This window comes from Amphibalanus amphitrite, unplaced genomic scaffold (assembly GCF_019059575.1).
Source record: "Amphibalanus amphitrite isolate SeventyFive unplaced genomic scaffold, NRLGWU_Aamphi_draft 000774F_arrow, whole genome shotgun sequence".
NCBI classification, from domain to species: Eukaryota; Metazoa; Arthropoda; class Thecostraca; order Balanomorpha; family Balanidae; genus Amphibalanus; species Amphibalanus amphitrite.
In genome coordinates, this window is record NW_024882268.1 from 127,118 (window position 1) to 148,394 (window position 21,277).

Sequence of the window (21,277 nt, forward strand, 5' to 3'; positions counted from 1 at the left end):
AGCAAAGTGGCATATTTACGTCTGGACAACGAGTTGCGGGGAAAAGTGTTGACTTTGTCGCAGTTTTAGGAGCCGGTGATTAGGCTGGATTTTTGGGTTACTTTTTCGTTCCCATTCATGTATTTCATAGTGTTTGGCTTTTGAATATTTTAGTTCTTTCAGATAAATATTGCTTGCCCTACAACTTTTGTAAAAACGTTTCATTTTTTTATAAGCCGACCGTCAGAGTCCTAAAAATACATCAGCACTACAGTCATTGTAAACAAACAAATGGAGCACCGCTTGGCTCTGTTCCAAAAGGCCCTTTTCAAGTTTATCTGGTGGTTTCCGTAGGTACTCTTGTACGTCGTTTTGTTGGATGGGTTTGACGTATATCATATTTAAGAAGCATGTTGAATGAAAACAATCCCAAGTATCAAGGAGGCTGACAGAGGTCCTGACCCTGACCCTGAGCAATAACAATATCAAGTTGAACTTGGAAGTTATGAAATTTTGGTTGATTAACGCAGGTTGATCGGGCTCACATATCAGCAAGAAAAAGTAAAATTAAAAGAGCTCATCATTATTGGCCAAAAACAAGCTATAATTTTGCAGGAGATCTTGGATCAATACTGAAGATCACGCTGAGCACTTGAGCAGTATCATGCCAGAAAATGTTGACTGATGAGTGCATATTATTGAATGATAACTTACAACAACAAGATAAGTTAGTGCTAACTATCAAGTGAAAAATCTAGAATGAATGGACTCGGGGAGCTTTACTGTGATTAGATGCTATGCAGACGGTAATGTGCATCAGGTACTCAGTGTCTGGCAAATGAAACATGCGATCATTCCATTGCTACTGGAGGAGAAAGCTTGGATCACTAAATCCACTTTATGTTGATTTTCCTGTTAATCATTACTGTATTTCTTGAAAAAAGGATTGTAGTAAAATTGTCAATGTGACAATCCATGCAACGATGTTATCATATGTGTTCATTAGTCATTTGTGATAGTGATTGTTGGTCCAGTATACAATGGCAAAGCTTCAGCGTTTTTTTCTTCTGTGGATGGCCAGCAGTGACTCAGAACTTAGAAGTATTAGTTTTCTCCACAGGGCTGGGATAAAAAGTACTGAGGGTAATCTTCCACCAAGGAACTTTACTTTGACATGGTATGAGATGCAGGCACAAGTAGGTAGGTGCTTCGTTCCTATAGTCAGTAATTGTGTAGGTTTAGTTGGGTTAGCTTATATTAGGTTTTAATTTGCCCCAAGTGTCCATAGAAATGTGACCTGATTGAACAGTGCGCATACCTGACTAACCCGACAGCTGACCTAACCTCAATCATCACACATATTTGCAACCTAGCCAAGACCTGCATGGCAGTAGCACCCAGTTATAGGTAGGTACTCACCCTAACTCAATCTTACCTGCTAACTTAAACTTGCCAACAGTTAGCTCACCTTGCCAAGCTGCATCCAGGGAAACAGTCAACTGAGGAACTGGCTCATTGGGTGGTTGGTGTGAGTCTGTGCGTTTAAAGTGTTTCTTCTCTGAAGCTGCTCTGCACTGCTGTATGTCATGTTAGATGCTCAGAAAAATGTGGGAAATGATAACTAAGCCAGGTACTTTAGTGCTTTGTTAATGCTTGAGAGATGAACAAGTACAAATCCTGTGGGACACAGCTATGAGTTAGGTGCTAGGTGAGTATGTTATGTGAATGTGCTGGTTCCCTGTTTGACTGTAGTAAGTATACAACAAGCACAGGGTCACAGTTATATTCAATCTCCACATAAACATACAACAAAAACGGCCATATAGCCTCACTCCGAACACACCACAAATAACTTAAGCCTTTACAGGCACAAAAATGCTTTGATTTACAGGACAGGTATACAACATATCCTCTGTCCTTGGGGATCTTGCTGCCAAGTTGAGGTGCGATGACTGAACTTCAGGATTGATCAACCTTTTCTTCTTAGCCACTGCTTTTATACGAGAAAGACTTACTGCTTGTTTATAAGCTGCGTTGAAAATTTAATGATCCGCCTTCAATTCTGGCATGAAGGCACAAATAAAATAGTTCCCTCTCCTCTTGGAATACACAAAGCAAAATATTTAATAACTTTTAGTGGATGGACAAGAGCAATTTGAATTAGCATAGCTTTCCCTCAAGTTAACTTCTGGCACTGATGAATTACAATGACACCTCTGATCCAATAAGATAAACTTGGAATGTGTAAACCTGCCTAGTCAATCATGCAACAGATGAACTTTAGGTCAACATGATATTTATTCGCTTCATATTTTGTAACAAACGCGCAAAAACTGCAATATAACAGCACTATATGCTTTTTGACAAAATGCAATAGAAGTAAAACTTAACGCTGATGGCATTCATTCTTAGTGGAAATGTAATTACAAAATATTTTGTGGTAACTATTGAATTTCAGCTAAAAACAGTGCACGGTTTAAAAAAGAATCATTCCCATGACGGTCCATTCTTGCGGTCCTGAAATCGCCACTATTTCCGGCCTCTCCAACGCAACTCGTTGTCCAGACGTAAATATGCAGCAAAGTGGTATCTTTTTAGAGGCAAAATTCCTTTCTTATATTTAAATTTAAAAAAAATGGAATTTGATATGAAATTTAAGCAATAAATAATTTTAAGTTGCAATTCAAAGGACAAGGCTTTGATGACGACACACTTTGCGAATAATACTATTGCTATTAGAGAATGCTAAAAGTTGTTTTTGGCGGTATGGGCGGTATGTTTTGATTTGGAAGTACGCGTGGGGTATATACTCCCATTGACTTATAATAGAGAGGTCGCAAAATTAACCTGACCTTGGGTCACCGACATAAAAAATCCGTGAAAAATCTGAGATATAAATTTTATACATACTGTTACTCTTATCAATCGCTGAAAGTTTCGAAGTGATCACTTTCAGTCGGTGTAGCTATCCTTTAAACTTTTTTTTCTGAGGTAAGGTCACTTGACGTGACCTGGTGACCTGACCTTGAACGGCCTGGGTCTGAACTTTTCACAACATGTGCGGAAAAGATGAATGAACAGATGTACCAAAAACGGTGGCGCCGCGTGCCGCCATTTTTTTTAGATATTCGCAAAAAAACCTTAAGCCTTAAGGTAAAAACGCCCCCCCAGCACGGCGCCGGTTAACCCGCGCCCTAGTGGGGGTTTGGGCTATTTCGACAGGAACTAGGGGACTATTTGGGCCCCCTCCAGACTTTTCGACATATCTCCAATAACACTGCGCCTATTGTCACCAATGGGCGTCAAATGGCCCTCGTCGCCGAGGTGTCCACCGACCACCACCATCATCATCCGATCGTCACCAAGCTTTCAGGACACTCTGGGGCATAAATTTTAGCAATTCTAGACCACATAGCGCAAAACAAAGACCACCGTTAGACTTCCCGTGACAAGCTGCATCAGATCGATACCCATTTTATGCCAAAAATACTAATTTTGAAATTTGCCTCTTTTGACCTGACAATTGACATTGAAATGACAATGACATCCACCAGTAAGTAGGTAACCTAAACCGTTCCTGATGGTCGTCTAGCCAACACCAATGAGTTGGAAATGAGAAATTGGCCATAAACATGCATCGCACAGACTTAGCAACATTGGCCTCATATGCTGACCCTTGGTGACCTGACCTGGTATCAGTGACCTCTGTTAGCAACATGTGTACTAGGCAACTGGCGCTCTATCGATGATTTTCGATAAAATACATTTACTCGATGTTACCTATAGCGCATTCCATAGAAGACCCGTGAATGGTGACACATTTTAGCTTTGACCTGACCTGTGGGCTGTGATGTCATCAGTGATCCCGAGGTCCATGAAACTAGAGTTACTTAAACAGGTTTGAGAGGACTATCGAACGCCGCTTGAATTTTGCGAATCCGTCCAGTTGTTTGGGAGAAACGAGGGGGGCAAAAAATAGCCCCCCCCCCCAGACACACACCAGGCCTTGTTATAAACGGATCCCACCAGGATGCCGGTTAAAGCACGTGAAATCAAGCAAAATGCCAGACTGCAAAACGTAGTAGGCTTTAACAAAATCTCGGGTAATCGGGGCCTCTGCTAGCCTTACTCAGGCGTGCATTACAAATAGGTAGCAGGTGTGCAAGGCACATCCCAGGCGTGCAGGCGTGCAATGACGAATCAGGGCGTATGTGCCTGGAGAGCTCTCACCCGAAGCTTGCTACAGGGTGTCCCAAAATTTATGTCACACCCTCCCACAACCTTGATGCTGCCTGCTACGGTGCAATTTCAATATAATTTCGCCGGTACTGGGCACTGGTTCCCAAACCATATTTGTTATATTCAAGTCACGTGACCTTCGAATGTTGTGACAGTGACCGATCAAGAGGTGTACGGAGGTCATTTCCGGGACAGTACCCGGCGCGCGTACCAGGTGTCCAGGATGGCAAAGCTGCTGAGCAAATCGAGCCGCAGCCGGGTAGTCGGCATGTTTGCCGGCGGCGTGACCCACGGCCAGGTTGCCGGGGCACTGGGCGTGAGTCGCCGCACGATTTGGCGCTGGTTGTCACGCGACCATCGGTACCGGAGGCTGTCTCTGAAGCTGAAGCCCATCAAGCCACGTTTCCAGCCGAAAACTCCTGCTTAACATGTCCAGGGCCATCTTTCAACAGGACGGCACCCAGCTCATCGAGCTAGAACCACGCAGGAGTGATGTCGATTGCACTTCCCGGCATTCTGGGAGAAGGACAAATGGCCGGGGAATAGCCCCGATCTGTCGCCGATAGAAAATCTGGAAGCGATCGTCCTGGAAGAGGTGAACAAAGCGGCGCCAGGAATGTCCGAAGGCACGCTGACCAGAAAAGTCCGATCTCCCTGGTCCAAGATCAGTTCACAGAAGCTGGACAAGCTCAAAGCTGATGTCTGGCGTGCCGGACCGTATGCTTTATTAGTAAAGTAATCTTGGTATGCTTGCCCGTATCAGGGAGAAGGGGGATACATATGTAAGAAAAGCGCAACTCTCAGTGCAATTATTTGCTGGCAATGGACGCTGGAAAGGTGTGACATTATTTTTGGGACACCCTGTAATAAAACGAACGCCAAATGCGTGGACGGACGTCTACGCAACCACCACACATCTGGGAGAGCGCTTAGCGCTGTTCATTGGGATTACATGTGCGACGGCGAAGGTGACAGATCTCTAGCGTGGTCATTGCCACAAGTTCCTGCGTTTTCACTGCGGCGGTCATATACGGGAGACGGGCGGAGGAACCTCTGTTGGACGGTGGACCACGGTGCGGTCGGACCCCTCCCAAGTCCCAAACGCTCGACCCTTGATCGAACTAGAGCCTCGTGGGAAAAAAACGAGCGTATTGTTCGTGACAAGAGGAAGCAAATGCTAAGTGATTTTGAGATCTTAGATCATTGGCTGAACTTTCGGGTCAGATCAATGACCTGTTTGCAGGGCCTCGTCTAAGGAATTTTCACTGGGGGGGGGCACAGACTGAAGGAGCCAAACCTAGGGTACCCCCAAATCCTGTTTTCTCACCGGATTTAGGCCACTTGTTTTTCGTCACAGCCCTGAGACCATGATTTTTTAACAATTTTCTTTTTTTAATTTGATTTTTTTATCCCGCGCCGGGCCGGGGGATTTTTGAACACCCCCCTGCGGTTTTTCGCAGATATCTAAGAAACGGCGGCGTGGAGCGCCGCCGTTTTTGGCACACCTGTTCATGCATCTGTTCCGCACGTGTTGTGAAAACTTCAGACCCAGGTCACTCAAGGTCAGGTCACCAGGTCACGTCAAGTGACCTCACCTGAGAAAAAAGTTAGAATCCTCGTCATAGCTGCACCGACCGAACGATCACCTTAAAACTTTCATCAATTGATGAGAGTAACAGTATATACAAAATGTATATCTCGGAATTTTGATATCGGTGACCTAAGGTCAGGTCAATTTTGCGACCTCTCTATTATACCTAAGTCAATAGGAGAAAATTGAAAGGCGCCTTTTTGGACGAACGTCATTCCAAACACTCCCAAGCATTGTGTTACAGGTAAACTCGACAAGCTGAACCGAAAAATGGCACCCGTGACCTCTCCTTATGACCCTGAGGTCATATCAGGTCATAAAAGATCCCATGAGTTTTTTTTTTACAATAACTTTTGATAGACATGCTATAGCGATGAAAACACCTCAGATGTGTTCCGCTCGACGATACGGATCGACTGATATGCAACATGACCTTTTCCGGTCAGGTCATGACCTTGACCTGAGGTCAAATTTTCAAAATACCTTTCAACGTCAAATTATAGTTCATTCGACGCGTCTCGACAAGAGGAACGCGATGCTTTCAAAATAAATGTCACTTCCTTGAGTCAAAAGTTATTGCAGAAAAACGTTTTTCATAACAACGGGTATTTTTTAGATTTTGGCCTCTGGAGGCTAAACCGTTGACCTGAGGTCAAATCTGAGGACACACCGGCGAAAGAGCGTTAAAAGAGCTATCGAATGGGCTTTTCCTCGGCGCTTTAACTCTATCGGTTCCAGAGTTAGCTGTTGGCAGTTTCCAAAATTGTTGAAATGGACAAAATTTGACCTTTGATGACCTCTGGCGTCGGCGATATCAACTTTGACCTTCCTAAAAACATGACTGAAGTGTTTCCGTCATTATTTTTGACGCTCTTTCGAATGCCGCTTAATGCGTGTCACTACGTGGCCCAGGAGCGGAGTTAGAAGGGGGGATTCAGACACCCCCGATCCGGCGCGGAAGTCGTGGAGCACCGGCCCGGCGCGGGTTAACATTGTGTTACCCCCTCACCAGACAGTGATAAACATACTTATCCGTGTTGGGCGTTTGATTGAGTGTGTGTGTGGGGGGGGGGGGGGCAAACACGAGTTGGGTCACTGGCCAGCTCTGCTAATTGACATTTGACAATTTGCTAATTGGCGCTCTCAGCTCTGAAAATCACAAAACTCTGGCTTTTCCCGTAGCCATGAACAGTTATTGAACAAATCATTTAATGTTTCTCGTTAAATCCATGTAAGACTCCTAGCAAAACGTATTGCCGATAAGGTAATTTTGTGAGAAGTTCACGTGTTGACTGGGGGGGGGGGCAAATGTTGGCCACTGGGGGGGCAATCCGCTCGACTGGGGAGGCAATTGCCCCCCCAGTTAACATGTTAGACGAGGCCCTGCCTGTTTGTCAAGATAATCAGGACCTAGATTTTCTTGAAATAAAGCAGTTGAAATTTTAAAATGGCACAAATAGTCTTATGTCTCTCATTCTCTCCGGTCTCATGTCGGTCGCTGTCTTGGTCGGTGTCGTTCGGAGCATAGGATGTTTGTCGGCACCAGAAGACGGTGGAGTTTTGCATCTCCTCTACTTCACCGTGATCTAAGGACCTTTGAAATGCATAATGCATATGGCGCCATGTGATAATTGTCCACTTGCGATGTTCGACACCTTACGTCTGTTTGTTATTTCGTTGTGGTTCAGCTCCGCGCCTGTCATTCTCACCTACTGTATCCGAGTAGGATCCGGCAAAAGGTTTGGTTGCAAACAAAAGCTGCACTCATTTTGTATGTTTTTAAGGATGTACAACTGAAAGTTTTCCTCTTTTCCAGGCTTATCTGTTTTGGAATTTGTGAGCGCTCAAAAAGCAGGTGAAATGGAACTTCAACCCATTCAACAAGAAATAACAGGTAGCGTGAAAGACAATAACCCTTGCGTAAAACTCGTAGTATATGCTATAATTGTCAAAAATACTATAAGTGAGATGCTGCATTTACGAGTACGCCCGTTATCTCACTCGACAGGCACACTAGTCCACATATGTAGTGTCATCTAGGACTCATCTTTGATTAAGTTCTTCTTTCCAGAAACTATGAAAAATATTTTCGGGTATAGGTAATTTATCCCGAGGCAACTTCTTTTTCTGTTATTTTGGTTATTATACGGTTTATCTTCAGAATGTTAATGTGACAATGCTCAAAACAACTTAATATCATTGATTAGCGACCGGCGGCTTGTTGCCACGTTTTATACCGGTCGTGCGTTGTGTTCAATGAAATGCTCCTTGATGCTTCTCGAATGCGGGTGTGTGCGTTTGTATTTTAATTTCTACTCAATATTTACAGATGTGTCTCAGGAAGGAGCGTTTCAGTCGTACTTCAACAAACTACCGGAGGTAAGCATCGAAGTTGTGCACTTCTACGAACGAGGTGATGTCGGCTGTTATGTGGGATTTGACATTAATGGGTACAGTTTCTAGGCAAGTCCTAAGCTAAGATAATCTTTTTTTCGAATTTTAGAGCGTTGCTTGTCAAATGACGTCATAGCTCTTACCTAGACGTTGTCGTTTGAAGACGTTTCCCTTTTTGCCGCGCTGTCTGAGGGTATGTACATGGTCGCTGCGGACGCCTGACGGGCCGCCACCGGTCTGTGCGCCGCTCTGTCCGCAGAAGCCGGCCACCACGATCCGCGTGTTTGACCGCGGCGCCTTCTACACGGTGCACGGCGCAGACGCCCAGGTGGCCGCCCAGCGCGTCTTCAAGACCACCTCGGTCATCCGACAGTTCCGCGAGGGTCAGTTCCCAGTCCGCTACCCGCCCGGCAGGTGTTTTCTGCTGAGCGAACATTTCTGTAAAGAGTTTTCGATAGCGTCATAGTGCTGAAGCATCCGTATGACTGGTTTTCGTTTCCGTTTTTTTTTTTAGCCCTACATCCTCTTACATTCCAACCGTGTTTCAGGCGAGAAAACACTGGATTACGTGACGCTGAGCAAGCTCAACTTTGAGAACTTCGTCAAGGAGCTGCTACTGGTGCTGCGGTATCGAGTGGAGGTGTATGGCTGTGTGGGCACCGCCAGCCGAAACAGCGCCGACTGGAGACTGGAGGCCCAGGTCAGAGCGGTCAGACCCAGCGCGTCCCGGTCGGCCGGCTCCCGGCACTAACGGCGCCCTCTCTCCCCTTTCCGTTAGTCTTGAATATGCCGCGATATCTTACTACCACGAGTCCTGAGTTTTGAATTTCGAGACTAGCTAGCTGGTGACGATTTGTTTGATATTTATGTCGAAGGGACGGATCTACATTTCCCTCTCTGATTCACCTCGATTCACAACATTTTATTATTTTATGATTGTTTTATGAAGGCTTGCCGTCCATTTATCAACGGTAGATTGGCCATTAGATCCGAAGAATTCTGCTGCTGGCTAGTTTTGCGTGAGCAAAGCCTTTTTAAAACGGATAGTTACAATCAGCTTCAAAATGCCTCGCATGACAGTTTCGCTTCTATGAGTTCTTTGTCCCTTTTCACGATGGTGCTAACAGGTAGCGCCGAAGGTGACCGTCCCTGACCGATCGTTCTCGTCTCGCCAGGCCTCACCGGGGAACCTGGCCCAGTTTGAAGAGCTGCTGTTTGGCTCGTCTGGTGTACAGGAGAGTGGCGGAGTGCTGGCGATCAAAACGACTCAGCAGGATAACTCGACGGTCAGTGGACACTGCACACTCCCTAGCCTGACAATATCACGGGAACACTTTGATACCGGGACGCCATGCTTAACGTTGTTTATAGTGACTCGTAAAGCATCTTCATCGACTCCATAACCAAGCTGCCTTCCAGTAATCGTTCGTGAGTGTTACCCCTTCTACTCGTGCCCTAGACGTGTTTTGTATTTATTCTACTAGACGTATTTTGAATGTGGCGTGCTGTGACGTCTCTGGCCGTGCTCTGGCAGGTGGTGGGCGCCGCTTTCGGAGACGGCTGTGTGCGCCGACTGCAGGTGGCCGAGTTTGTTGACAGCGGCTTCCTGCCCAACCTGGAGACGCTGGTCGTCCAACTGGCGCCCACCGAGTGTCTGGTGGCTGCCGGCGACCCAGCCGCCAGCGCCATCGGACAGGTAAGCCATCTATAGTGAACGGCCGGCGCCACCCTCGACCGACCCGGCCGGCAGCGCCGTCGGCCAGGTAAGACGCCTGACGTGCACGAGCGACGCCGCCGCCGTGCAAATTAAGCAGTCTGGTATGGAATATGCAAGATCACTTATCAATCAGTTGCAGTGTTGCGATTTATCGCACTAGCAGAAATACCAGTGCGACCATCAGCCTGAAAAAGATGTGCTTTTTACTTGTGTGGCTATGACAAGCTCTTCTCAGAGGTATAGTTTCTTTACGTTTGCTGAATTAGATCTTACCACCAATATATTGTGTCTTTTGCTAATTTGGATCCGTCCGATCGCTGTCATCTACCCGTATGCGGTACGATACTCAGCCCAATGTCCGGTGACCCCCACCAGGTGATGCAGCGGGCCGGGGTGCTGGTCACCGAGGTTCCGCGCGGTGACTTCTCGGCTCCGGACGCACTCCGCGACCTGAGCCGTCTGCTGCGCTTCACAGGCGGCACGCAGCCGGACGCCTCCCTGCTGCCCGAGGCGGGCCGAACCCACGCCATGGCCGCCACCGCAGCGCTCATCAAATACCTGCGGGTAAGACCGGCGATAACGTCCCATCCGTATATTCTGCATTTTGTCGAAGTCCTCGACAAACTTCTGTATCTGTGGAATGCGTTGCAAAGGGCTAATCTGTCATCCAATAACTTGCGTCTGTGGCCCTTCAGATTCCAGCTCTGTTGGTGACAGTCTATAGCAGCGTCTGTGTTTCGTTTTAATACAGATCTGTCGCTACGTCTGTGGTCCGTGCGCTGACTGACCTGTGCTACCTGCGTGTTTCGCTCAGCTAATGTCGGACGAGGGAAGCATGGCACAGTTCAGTCTCAGCACGTTTGACCTGCGGCAGTACATGCGTCTGGACACAGCCGCCATCGAGGCATTCAACCTGCTGCCGACCCCACAGGTGAGTAACAGAGACACAGAAGCAGAGGCAGACTAGAGACATATATAGAGACAAAGACAGAGACAGACAGACAGAAACAAGCACAGACACCCACGGACACACGCACGGATGCAGCAGCATAAATGGACACACTCGTACTCAGCTAGGTGGAGAAGCGCTGGGGGTATTGTATCGCTTGCTCGATGTGTATCTCAGATTCAATGGTTTGATGAGCGTTCATATTGCGATCTCAGTAGGCGGAACTATGGTCAAGCGTACCCATTTTCGGGAACGCATTTTCGTTCCCATGTTTGGGAACGATAAACCCAAATATGGGAACGCCATGTAGGCATTATTTAAAACAAGAAAAAGAACCGTTAAATGACGTCCAAAAAATATAAAACGATCGTGAACCGCCTGATATTTGTCTCAATATTGTTGGGAAAGAGTTTGATATTGTAAGGCCCATCGTAGTTTCAAATCGTTCCCCTATTTCTAAAGCAGTCCATTATCCGGGCCGCGAGCCCAAATTTGGGAACGCTCTCGTACACTGGCGCTGCAAGCGTTCCTTATTATGGGAACGGCGTACCCAAAATTGGGAACGATTTCACCGACGCCTTTCAGGGGCTCTTTTCATTAACAAGCATCACGTCCAACGTCGCAAATTATTGTTAACGCAACAATCATCAGATGACCTTTCCGGCAAGACCGTCGCATGTTTCGCCCGGTCTTCTGCGCTTTTATTCCCGTCGATCTCGCAGCGGGCACGCCCCCGGCCCCCCTCTGCAGGATTACGTAATTCACAACGCTCAGCGATGTTCAACAAGGTCTTCCATACCTATATCCACCGTCCGCGCTGAGGGTGGAGACATGTCAAGCACCTGTCTGTTTATCACCGATAGTTGACGAGTACAAGGAAGTATCCAAAAATGGGAACGCTGAATATGTCACACCCTCAAAACACCTAGTCCCAATGAAAATCTAGTTTTTTCCTTTCTTGATGAGTGTAAGTGGCAAAAGGCCTGGTAGGATGGGCACGAGGAATTATCGAAATCAGCATAAAAATTATAAATAAGCCACACAGAGCGAGCTATATAAGAGAAATTCCCCCAAAACGATCACGCTTAGAAACACGGAAGACAAAAACCACGCTCATGACGCTCCTTATAAAACAACTCTAAACAGCTAGCATCCAAATAAAATATGTCTTTCCGGGATGATAAAATACAGCTGGATAATTTTCAACCGCTTAAACTGAGTTTACAACAGTAGCTCGGTAAATTCACTCACGTTCCACGCGGTCGTCCGCCCAGACACAAAAGTCAACAATATTACCTCGGGACCGTCCGCGTCTTCGCTTGCATTTGTCAGCATCTGGTGTCGATAGTATGAAAGTTCATAACCAGGCGAAAATTATTATACTTTACCTCAAACTAAAAAATGCTTCATTTTCCTTAAAATTGCATGTTAAATGTCGTATAACCCATATTTCCACCATTCTGTCATTTTCAAAAAATCATTAAAAATATCATTCCACGGTCAATTTCCTTGTTCCACGGTCAGATTAAAGATAACTTTATGGAGATTTAGTAGATACTTAAATCAGCGTGCACTTTTTTGAGACGTGATGCACTTTTGAGTTTTAGTGGGAGAACGGCCGAAAAATTGCCTTCCGTTCTCATAAATGGGAACGCCCGTTCCCATATTTGGGAACTCCGTTCCCAAAAATGGGAACGTTCCTATATTTGGGTACTCATGACCATAGTTCCGCCTACTGATCTAGGAATTGTGTCATCTGGACCTTCGAGTTTGCCTGAGTGCGAGGTTTGTTTGTGTCTCTGATTGTGGGGTTTGCTGCTGCCGACAGGACAGCTCGCCGACTCACAGCCTGCTGGGCCTCCTGGACCAGTGCCGGACCTCGCAGGGCTCGCGTCTGCTATCCCAGTGGATCAAACAGCCGCTGGTCGACCACCGGCAGATCGGTGGGTACCGCCGCGGCCGGTGAGCAATATTTGAGCACATAAATTGTGGTCCATGTATGCCTTCACGGTCATATTTATGGCGTGTTTCCTCAGCAATAAAAATAGGCTATTGATATGGTAATTTGCGAGGATGGTGACGTGTGTTCATGCATGTTTGTAAATTGTATGCATCATTACCTGCTGTTTGTTTGCCAGAGGAGCGCCTGGACCTGGTGGAAATGTTCACCGAAGACACGGAGCTGCGGCAGGCTCTGCGGGACGACCACCTGCGCCGCCTGCCCGACCTGCAGCGGCTCGTGCGACGTCTGCAGCGCGGCAAGGCTGGACTGCAGGACTGCTGCAGGTAAACCCCTGACGCCTAACGCAGGGAGGTCAGACTGCGTGTGTGTGTATGTAGAGGAGCGGGAACCGGACGGTAGGCGGCCTCTGAAGGGAGTAGGATGTTCACGGTGCGTTGTGGACCAGCGTCTGATTGAATAATGGTGTGTGATCTGTCAAACTAATAACCGAAGGTTTGTTTTGGTTCTTTTGTCAGTAGTCCGGCCGGGACTGCCTTCAGTCCCACTGCTGTGTTGTGTTTCAGGGTGTACCAGGCGGTGAGGAGTATGCCGGCCCTGCTGGAGCGACTCGAGGCGTACTGTGGACCTCACTCAGCTGTGGTGAAGGCCACTTTCGTGGAACCGCTGCGCACGACCCACCAGGCAAGTCCTCTGAGGAAATAATTTTACCAGGCAATTCCGCGACTTAGGAGCAGCTAGTTAAGCAGATGCTGGATTATGTAGTGTAGCGGACTTTTCGCCGACCCCTTTCCCACAAAGAGGCTGTTTATCGGTAAATGCCACCCACAAGTAGGGAAAGGCTGCCTTCAGAAATGAATATCCCACATTTGTAGGCGCCATCTCCCTTCCGCCCTGTGCTGTGCCTGTGAACCTGTGGCCCCAATGTGCCGATCTCGGACGGCAATGTCTCACCGGTTGCCGGTCTCTGGGCCGCCGCAGGAGTTCGCCAAGTTCGTGGAGATGGTGGAGACCACGGTAGACCTGGACAGGACTGACGACGGCGACTACGTGGTGCGCCCAGAGTTCGACGACGAGCTGCAGGGTAATAATGCTGGACATTTGTCCGGAATGCACGATAGGTAATAATCCTCAGCTGACCATCAATCCGGCAATGGCCGGTCATCTGCAGCTGCTGCATTTGCATTGGTTGTACAACCTGACGATGTTTATCCCCCATTCGACGAAACTGCACGAGAGTGGTTTTGTCGTTGGGTCCCGAGTGGCAAACACAATCTCCGGTCGTAGGCAGCTGTATTCCAGGTTTTCATATAGTTCCTTCTGTCGGACAGAGCTGCGTCAGAAACTGAACGAGCTGGAGGTTCTGGTGGAGAAACAGTTGCGCCGGGTCGCCGGGGATCTCGGCCTCGAGCCCCACAAAGGCATCAAGCTCGAATCGACGCCGCAGACCGGATTCTTCTTCCGAGTCCTGAAGAAGGTGAGACTGCAGATGGGAGCTGGCCGACCGAAGTCTGGGCGTAGCAGTTCTGTTCCGTTCTGTTGGGTTGGGTTGGGTTCGGTTCGGTTCCGTTTCGGATGGGCAACCTTTCCGTTATCCGATGAACTTCTTATGTTCCCTTGTGCCCGTGGTGTACGTGCCTAAGTTTCCCGTGCTCCCGCGTTCTTTGTCGTCCTCTGTGTCCCCGTCTTCCGCTTGTAAAAAGTGTTGTCATGTTTTTCAGGATGAGAAGTTGCTGCGAAACAACAAGCTCTATCACACCGTCGAGACGAACAAGAACGGAGTCAAGTTTCGCTCTGGTCCGCTGGAGAACGCCAGTGATGAGTACCTCCGGGCGCGCGCGGCGTATGGGGAGCAGCAGCGCACCGTCATTCAGGAGATCGTCAAAATCGCCGGTGAGAACGGTAGTTTTAGCCTCCAGACTAATTCCTGAGGTCAGCAGCTTTCAATTTTGTTTCGAGCGTCTCTGGGTCAGGTGTTTTGTAGTATAGGCCGGTGAAGCAGGCGAGTAACATCTAGGTACCTATGATGTACTACTGATACTATTAGCTAAATTGCCTTCCCCTTTTTAACTTCGCAAATCATCCCTCGTTTTCTAACAAGTGCTGATTTTCTGGGGCACGGCGGTGCCATCAGATATCGAGCTAGCTGACTGATCTGGGATGGTCCCATGCTCAGTCTCGCACACGACCTGTTCACCACCCTGTCACGCTCTGGGCAGCACTGATCACGGTCGACCAGCCGTCCTACCGCGCCGGTCCGCTGTCTGACCTGTCCCGCCCCCGCCGCAGCGGGTTACACCGAGCCGATGCTGTCGCTGGGCTCTCTGACTGCCCAGCTGGACGTGCTGTCGGCGCTGGCGGTGGCCGGTCTCTCGGCTCCCACCCCGTACGTCCGGCCCCGCCTGGTGCCCGCCGACCAGCCGGCCGCCACGCGTTTCGTCCAGCTGCGACACCCCTGCGTGGAGATGCAGGATGGCATTGCTTACATTCCAAACAACGTGGAGTTCGAAAGAGGTGAGAGATGCTACGGTTGTTAAAATCTGCATACATCTGTCTTGAATGCAACATGCTGTGGTTCGATCTTATTGATGAGTTGTTATGTTACGTCCCCTGCGAATGCCGTTGAAATAAGATAACTCTTAAGAACCTTTCTTGAACTATGATACAAATCTATCGCATCACAATCAATCCACGACAATAATATTTATTCCACAGGCGTGTCGACCTTCAAGGTGATCACGGGTCCGAACATGGGCGGAAAGTCCACCTACATCCGCTCGGTGGCAGTGGCAGTGGTGATGGCCCAGATCGGCTCCTTCGTACCGTGCGAGGTGAGAGACTACGTCACAGTCTGCCCACCCACACCGCGCGCGGGCTCTGGTGAATCGGCTGGTGGGACGCTGTTTTATTGGGAAGGATGGAAACAGTTCCAAAATTTTATTTTGGCTTGGGTGTCAAGGGGAAAATTGATCGCCAAAACATGGATGAGAGTGGAAAATTAACAGTCAGGCAAGGCCCAAAAAGAGTGGGTAAGGCTCAAACATAGATAGCATTCATGTTATCAGCTATGGCTCAAATTAAGTATACATTTCTATACACTATTGTGGTAGGATGTAGTAGGTATGTAAAACGACCACCCACACAAATTTTTGTTTTTTGCTAGATTTGTGGGAGGAAAATGGTCTCGAAAAGTTTGAGTTTTCATTTGGTTGTCGTTTCCCACCCAAACTGACAAATTTTGGAACACTGGCTGCTGTATATGTTGCTGACGGGCGTGCGCTATGTCTGCACCGTGCGGTGCTGACTGAGCTGTGACCTCTGCGGACAGGCTGCCCAGCTGCGGCCCGTGGACGCTCTGATGGCGCGAGTCGGCGCCGGCGACTGCCAGGCCAGGGGTGTCTCCACGTTCATGGCCGAGATGCTCGAAACGGCTGCGATCCTCAGGGTGAGACAGCTGTGTGCCTCCACCGTGATAGACGTGCCGTGGTGTTAGGGCCAAATAAAGCTGCATATACCACGACACGGTGTATTGTGCTTCCAGCGACCGACGACCAAGCACGGACACGGCGACCCGCCGACTGACCCAGTCTGGTTGTTTGTTTTGTTGGGTTAGGCCCTTTCGGTCGACAAGACCATTGGAGAGCCGGAAGTAGAGTTGCAAAGTTTTCCCAATGGGCTGCTACCGGCACCGCCCCGCCCCACAAAAATTTTCTGGGATACCGGCATGCTACCACGCCCCAAGCAAAAAAACCGCCAAATTACCGGCATACCAAAAAACCTGCATTCTTGAACTCGTAGACCACAGTAGATTCCTGACAATTCTAATTAGAGCCAAACCTGTGAAATGCTGAGGTTCATGTGTTACCCCTACCCTTAGCAATGGAACTTCTACCACAAAATGTATTTTGCAGTGGCTGTTATTACAATTCATCAGCCTCTTAGTGTCCGAAGTTTGAATCATATGCTGATAATTTTTTGTGCAAAATCAAAAATACCGGCATGCTACCGGCAAGACATGTCAGATACCACGAAAAAACCTGCGGTAGTGAAAAATTACCGGCATGCCGGTAGTGCGGTAGGGAAATTTTGCAACTCTAGCCGGAAGGATGATAGGAATTAGGGGGAGACATTGGTCTGGGCAGGCATCCTAGTGAGTCGCCGGGGCTGAGCCTGTCCAAAAGGACAGGCCACCCAGCCCCAAGGTACTCACTGCACCCGGCTACGGAGTGCGCTCCCTCAGGAGCAGCGGTGCCGCTCCAAGGGAGTAGCCCGCATGAGATAAAGTTACCTGTCCAGCCCGGAGGGGGGTTGTGGCGTGGAGGAGAAGGATTTCAGTATCCTGAGGATAGAAGCACGGATAGGTGCTCCAATATAACCCTTATATAACCACGGTACAGAGCGCATGCGCGATGACCGCGCGGCGGTCAGGCGGCTCGCCGGCCGGACGGCCGGGCCGCCGACCCCGCCCTGTTCCACGGCCCCACACGGCCGGTCCGCGGTCACAATATCCCAACAGTGGTTCGGCTGACGGTTCATGTGGTATCGCAGCATCTTATGTCACGAAACTGAAGCTGCCGGATTTATTGACGTAATTCATTCCGTGATTACAGTCGTTTACCAGCTACTTTGGTGTGTTATGGTAACGTGCAGTGACCACGCTTGATGTTATGACGTCCCATGGCCACCCTGATGTGCTGTATCGTGTAGTAAAGTCACGAGGCTACTGATATGTCACCACCATGTTTTGTGATGACACTTAGAGATCATCCTGGTATGCTGTGCTGGTGGCTATTAACCCGGCAGTTGCTGGGGTATTTCGCCACCCACCGTTTGCTGGGGGGGGGGGGGGGGGGGGCGTTAAACGCCCCCAGCCGATAACTGGAGAACCAATAGGCGCAGCGAAACGCACGAGGCGGCAAACGAAAGAACGCGACGAGACGCTTCAGATGAGTACTTTAAAGTTGAATTTTGAGGTCACAGGTCAGGTCAAGGTCAGGTCAAACACCTGAAATCGGGCTTTCAGTGGCATGGACTTCAGGACTTCGCAATGGGCGCCTCTCGTCATAAACTCTGTCAGAACGGTGCACAATCCATCATATAAGGCCTACAAGAGTGTCAGCTCCATGTAGGGGTCAGTCAAGCATAGGTCAGGGTCAAGGTCAGGTCAACCGGGCAGGCACATATCCCCGAAAATCAAAACTGATATTCGCAGCCTGTGACACATGTTTTATGGGTAAATTGGGGCGTAGAACACGATGGTGACATTCATTTTACCATATGTGTACGTGTTTGGCTAAAAAAGTTCAACTTATGAAATGCATGTATCATGGTCGTGAAGTAGTCACGAGAAATTGCCAAGATTCAGTTCAAGATTTTGGAAAATGCGGAACGATAATCAACAATCGAAGATAGCCATTTGATTGTCCATGGTATTGGCAGTCTATTGGCGTTCATGGTATGTCTGTATGTCTATTCTGTGATTTTATATGATTTTTTGAACATATGCCGTTTTTGGTCGAAAACTCAGAAATCATGACGTCACTAAAACCTCGATATCTCAAAAATTTTCCGACCGATTTTTTTGAAGCTTTGTCACAATACACTTCAATCAATTTCCTACAGGTACCCAAAATTTGGCGCGCGGCCGTTTTTATGCTATGGCCCGGCGAAAAAAGTGGGGGCGTTTAACGCCCCCCCCCCCAGCAACTCGCGGGTTAATTGACCAGTGACCATTTGTTGTGCTGTGATCACAGGCAGCTACCAAGGACTCGTTGGTTGTAATCGATGAGTTGGGCCGCGGCACCTCAACCTATGACGGCTTCGGACTGGCCTGGGCCATCTCAGAGTGAGTACTGCACCGGTAGCGTCCGACACTTATACACCGCCTAAGTCAACGGTGTTCTGAGGCTCAGTTTTCTATTGATATTGTTTCCCGTAATATGCTAGTTTTCTTTATTTCTTCCAGAGTCGCTTAGGACCAGTTAGATGTTTTTGATCGGATTTCACTGACGGACTTTTGCTGTCAAATTCATCGTACTTAAATACGTTGAAAACGTATTTCTAACGTACCCATATTTATGTTTAGTGGAAAACTATCAAATCGTCCGTGTACTGGCGTCAAAATGAATGACATTTTGCCACAATTGGCCTGCCAGCCTTTATAACGATCGGCATGTGCGCCGACAGGTACATCGCTAACGAGTTGGGCGCCTACACACTGTTCGCCACGCACTTCCACGAGCTGGCGGCGCTGGCCGAGCAGCTGCCGGCGGCCAGCAACCTGCACGTGACGGCGCTGACGAGCGGCGGCCGGCTCACCTTCCTCTACGACGTCCAGCCGGGAGTCTGCGACAAGAGCTTCGGCATCCACGTGGCCGAGCTGGCCCACTTCCCCGAGTCCGTCCTGCAGGTGAGCCTCATCGCTGTCGGATAAGCTCTGCAGTTTTGCTGTTTGCACATATTTTTCATTCGTGACTCAACCCCTATACAAACTGACGTGGCGCTGACTAGGTCGTTGTTAAACCTGCGGTGCAATTTTATATCGGTTTGTTTTCTGACCACCTTCCCTTTCATATGTATGGCACTGACAGGTACGCATCGATTCCTTGACGTTACTTCCACAGCTATCTTTGTGTGTAAATCGACCCATAACCGGGCTGTTTATGGCCGAGATTTACACGGGTGGCAATGTATCTGGTTAAATTAGGTCGTCTTTTACATATGTATGTATGTATTGAAGTAACCGTGTGATCTTGCAGGAATCGCGGCGTCGAGCGGCCGAGCTGGAGGACTGCTACTGTGACCGACCGACCAAATTCTCCCGCACCGAGTCCAGCCAGGTAACGGCCGCGCTTTCCCGGGACATTATAAGTTAAAGCTGCGGTAGCATCCGCTGTATCATTCACTGTCTCCTCAGAAGTTTCAGAACTGTACTGTGCTGTTCTAAATTTTCCCGTTAAAACTAAAATGCTTGAAGGAGACACTCTGACTTTAATCACGGTAACACGTAGATAACCGTCTAAATCGCCTCACCTTCAAAACAGTGAAAACACCAACATAATACGACGTGAGCAATGCGTGGTGGTTGTTTTGTCAAATACGCTGGCGGTGCTGACTCTCCTCTGTCGCGCAGACAGAGACGGGGGACGCGATCGACTCCTTCCTGGCCAAGTACGACGCGCTGGCCGCTGGCGACCTGGAGCCGGAACAGCGCCAGAAGGCGGTCGCGCGACTCATGGACGAGCTGCGGGGCGTTCAGGACCCGTTCGTGACGCACGTCCTCCAGCGACTCGACGCCCATTGAGCCGACGTGCTCGAGAAGTTCGTCTGTGAAATCACCGATGCCATCGCTTCAAATGCCTTGCTGCCATACGTTATAATATAGATTGTTTTTTAATTTGGCGTCTTGTGATAGTAAATGGTGGTATGAATACTTCCGGAGAGAACGTTTTCTCGTCAACTTTTCATACAGTTTTTTTTTTTTCAAATCGCGTTACGATCTCACACAGGATAGCTCAGAGCGGTCAGGATGCAGCATGGAGCAAGTACGGTTGTGCGATGCTAATGACTGGTGGTGATATGATTTTGCTGGGGAGCTTCTAGGGTAAACCTGCACCCCAGTCCACCAGATGCCGATGTCAGATTTATCGCGCCAGTACGGTGTAGGAATAGAGGCTGGAAGTGGTAATTATGGTGGGAACGAGATGATATATAGGTAAGATTCGGATGATTTTCTGACGGAGATTATCGGCTGCAATTGTGACATCGGCCTCGACCAGCTTCGATCTTTTGTTAGATCGTTTGTCGGTTTAGGACCCTCAAGAGTCTATTGCGACGATTTCTGGAACATAGAACTTTGCCTAAGATTTGGGAAGCATTTTGATTTAGCTGCGGCCGGTTGGATGCGTCCTTGAGGGTTTGTAAATATCAACCTGCTGCCAAATTGACGAACGTACTTTATATTGCCTGCGACCAAATAGCATATTTACGTCTGGACAACGAGTTGCGGGGAAAAGTGTTGACTTTGTCGCAGTTTTAGGAGCCGGTGATTAGGCTGGATTTTTGGGTTACTTTTTCGTTCCCATTCATGTATTTCATAGTGTTTGGCTTTTGAATATTTTAGTTCTTTCAGATAAATATTGCTTGCCCTACAACTTTTGTAAAAACGTTTCATTTTTTTATAAGCCGACCGTCAGAGTCCTAAAAATACATCAGCACTACAGTCATTGTAAACAAACAAATGGAGCACCGCTTGGCTCTGTTCCAAAAGGCCCTTTTCAAGTTTATCTGGTGGTTTCCGTAGGTACTCTTGTACGTCGTTTTGTTGGATGGGTTTGACGTATATCATATTTAAGAAGCATGTTGAATGAAAACAATCCCAAGTATCAAGGAGGCTGACAGAGGTCCTGACCCTGACCCTGAGCAATAACAATATCAAGTTGAACTTGG

General features: G+C 48.3%; 1 protein-coding gene across 13 annotated transcripts; it reads left to right on the forward strand.

The window, feature by feature from the left end:
* The first annotated feature begins 249 nt into the window (after positions 1-249).
* Positions 250-20,225, forward strand: LOC122365944 (DNA mismatch repair protein Msh2-like). 13 transcript variants are annotated; one of them, XM_043337617.1, is made up of 23 exons: positions 2,760-2,812; positions 5,981-6,053; positions 7,626-7,703; positions 8,139-8,188; positions 8,463-8,586; positions 8,752-8,903; positions 9,379-9,489; positions 9,738-9,899; positions 10,296-10,484; positions 10,735-10,851; positions 12,698-12,812; positions 13,008-13,155; positions 13,396-13,513; positions 13,811-13,913; positions 14,161-14,306; positions 14,551-14,722; positions 15,119-15,343; positions 15,545-15,660; positions 16,158-16,274; positions 18,583-18,674; positions 19,016-19,238; positions 19,588-19,668; positions 19,962-20,225. In XM_043337617.1, the coding sequence occupies exons 3-23, from the start codon at positions 7,670-7,672 to the stop codon at positions 20,130-20,132; spliced, it is 2,766 nt and encodes a 921-aa protein (XP_043193552.1). In that variant the 5' UTR covers positions 2,760-2,812; positions 5,981-6,053; positions 7,626-7,669; the 3' UTR covers positions 20,133-20,225. The 13 variants fall into 13 exon arrangements, with proteins under 13 accessions (XP_043193554.1, XP_043193558.1, XP_043193557.1 ...); XM_043337616.1 differs by having other exon boundaries at positions 2,762-2,781; positions 5,944-6,053; XM_043337618.1 differs by having other exon boundaries at positions 2,762-2,781.
* The last annotated feature ends 1,052 nt before the right edge of the window (positions 20,226-21,277 follow it).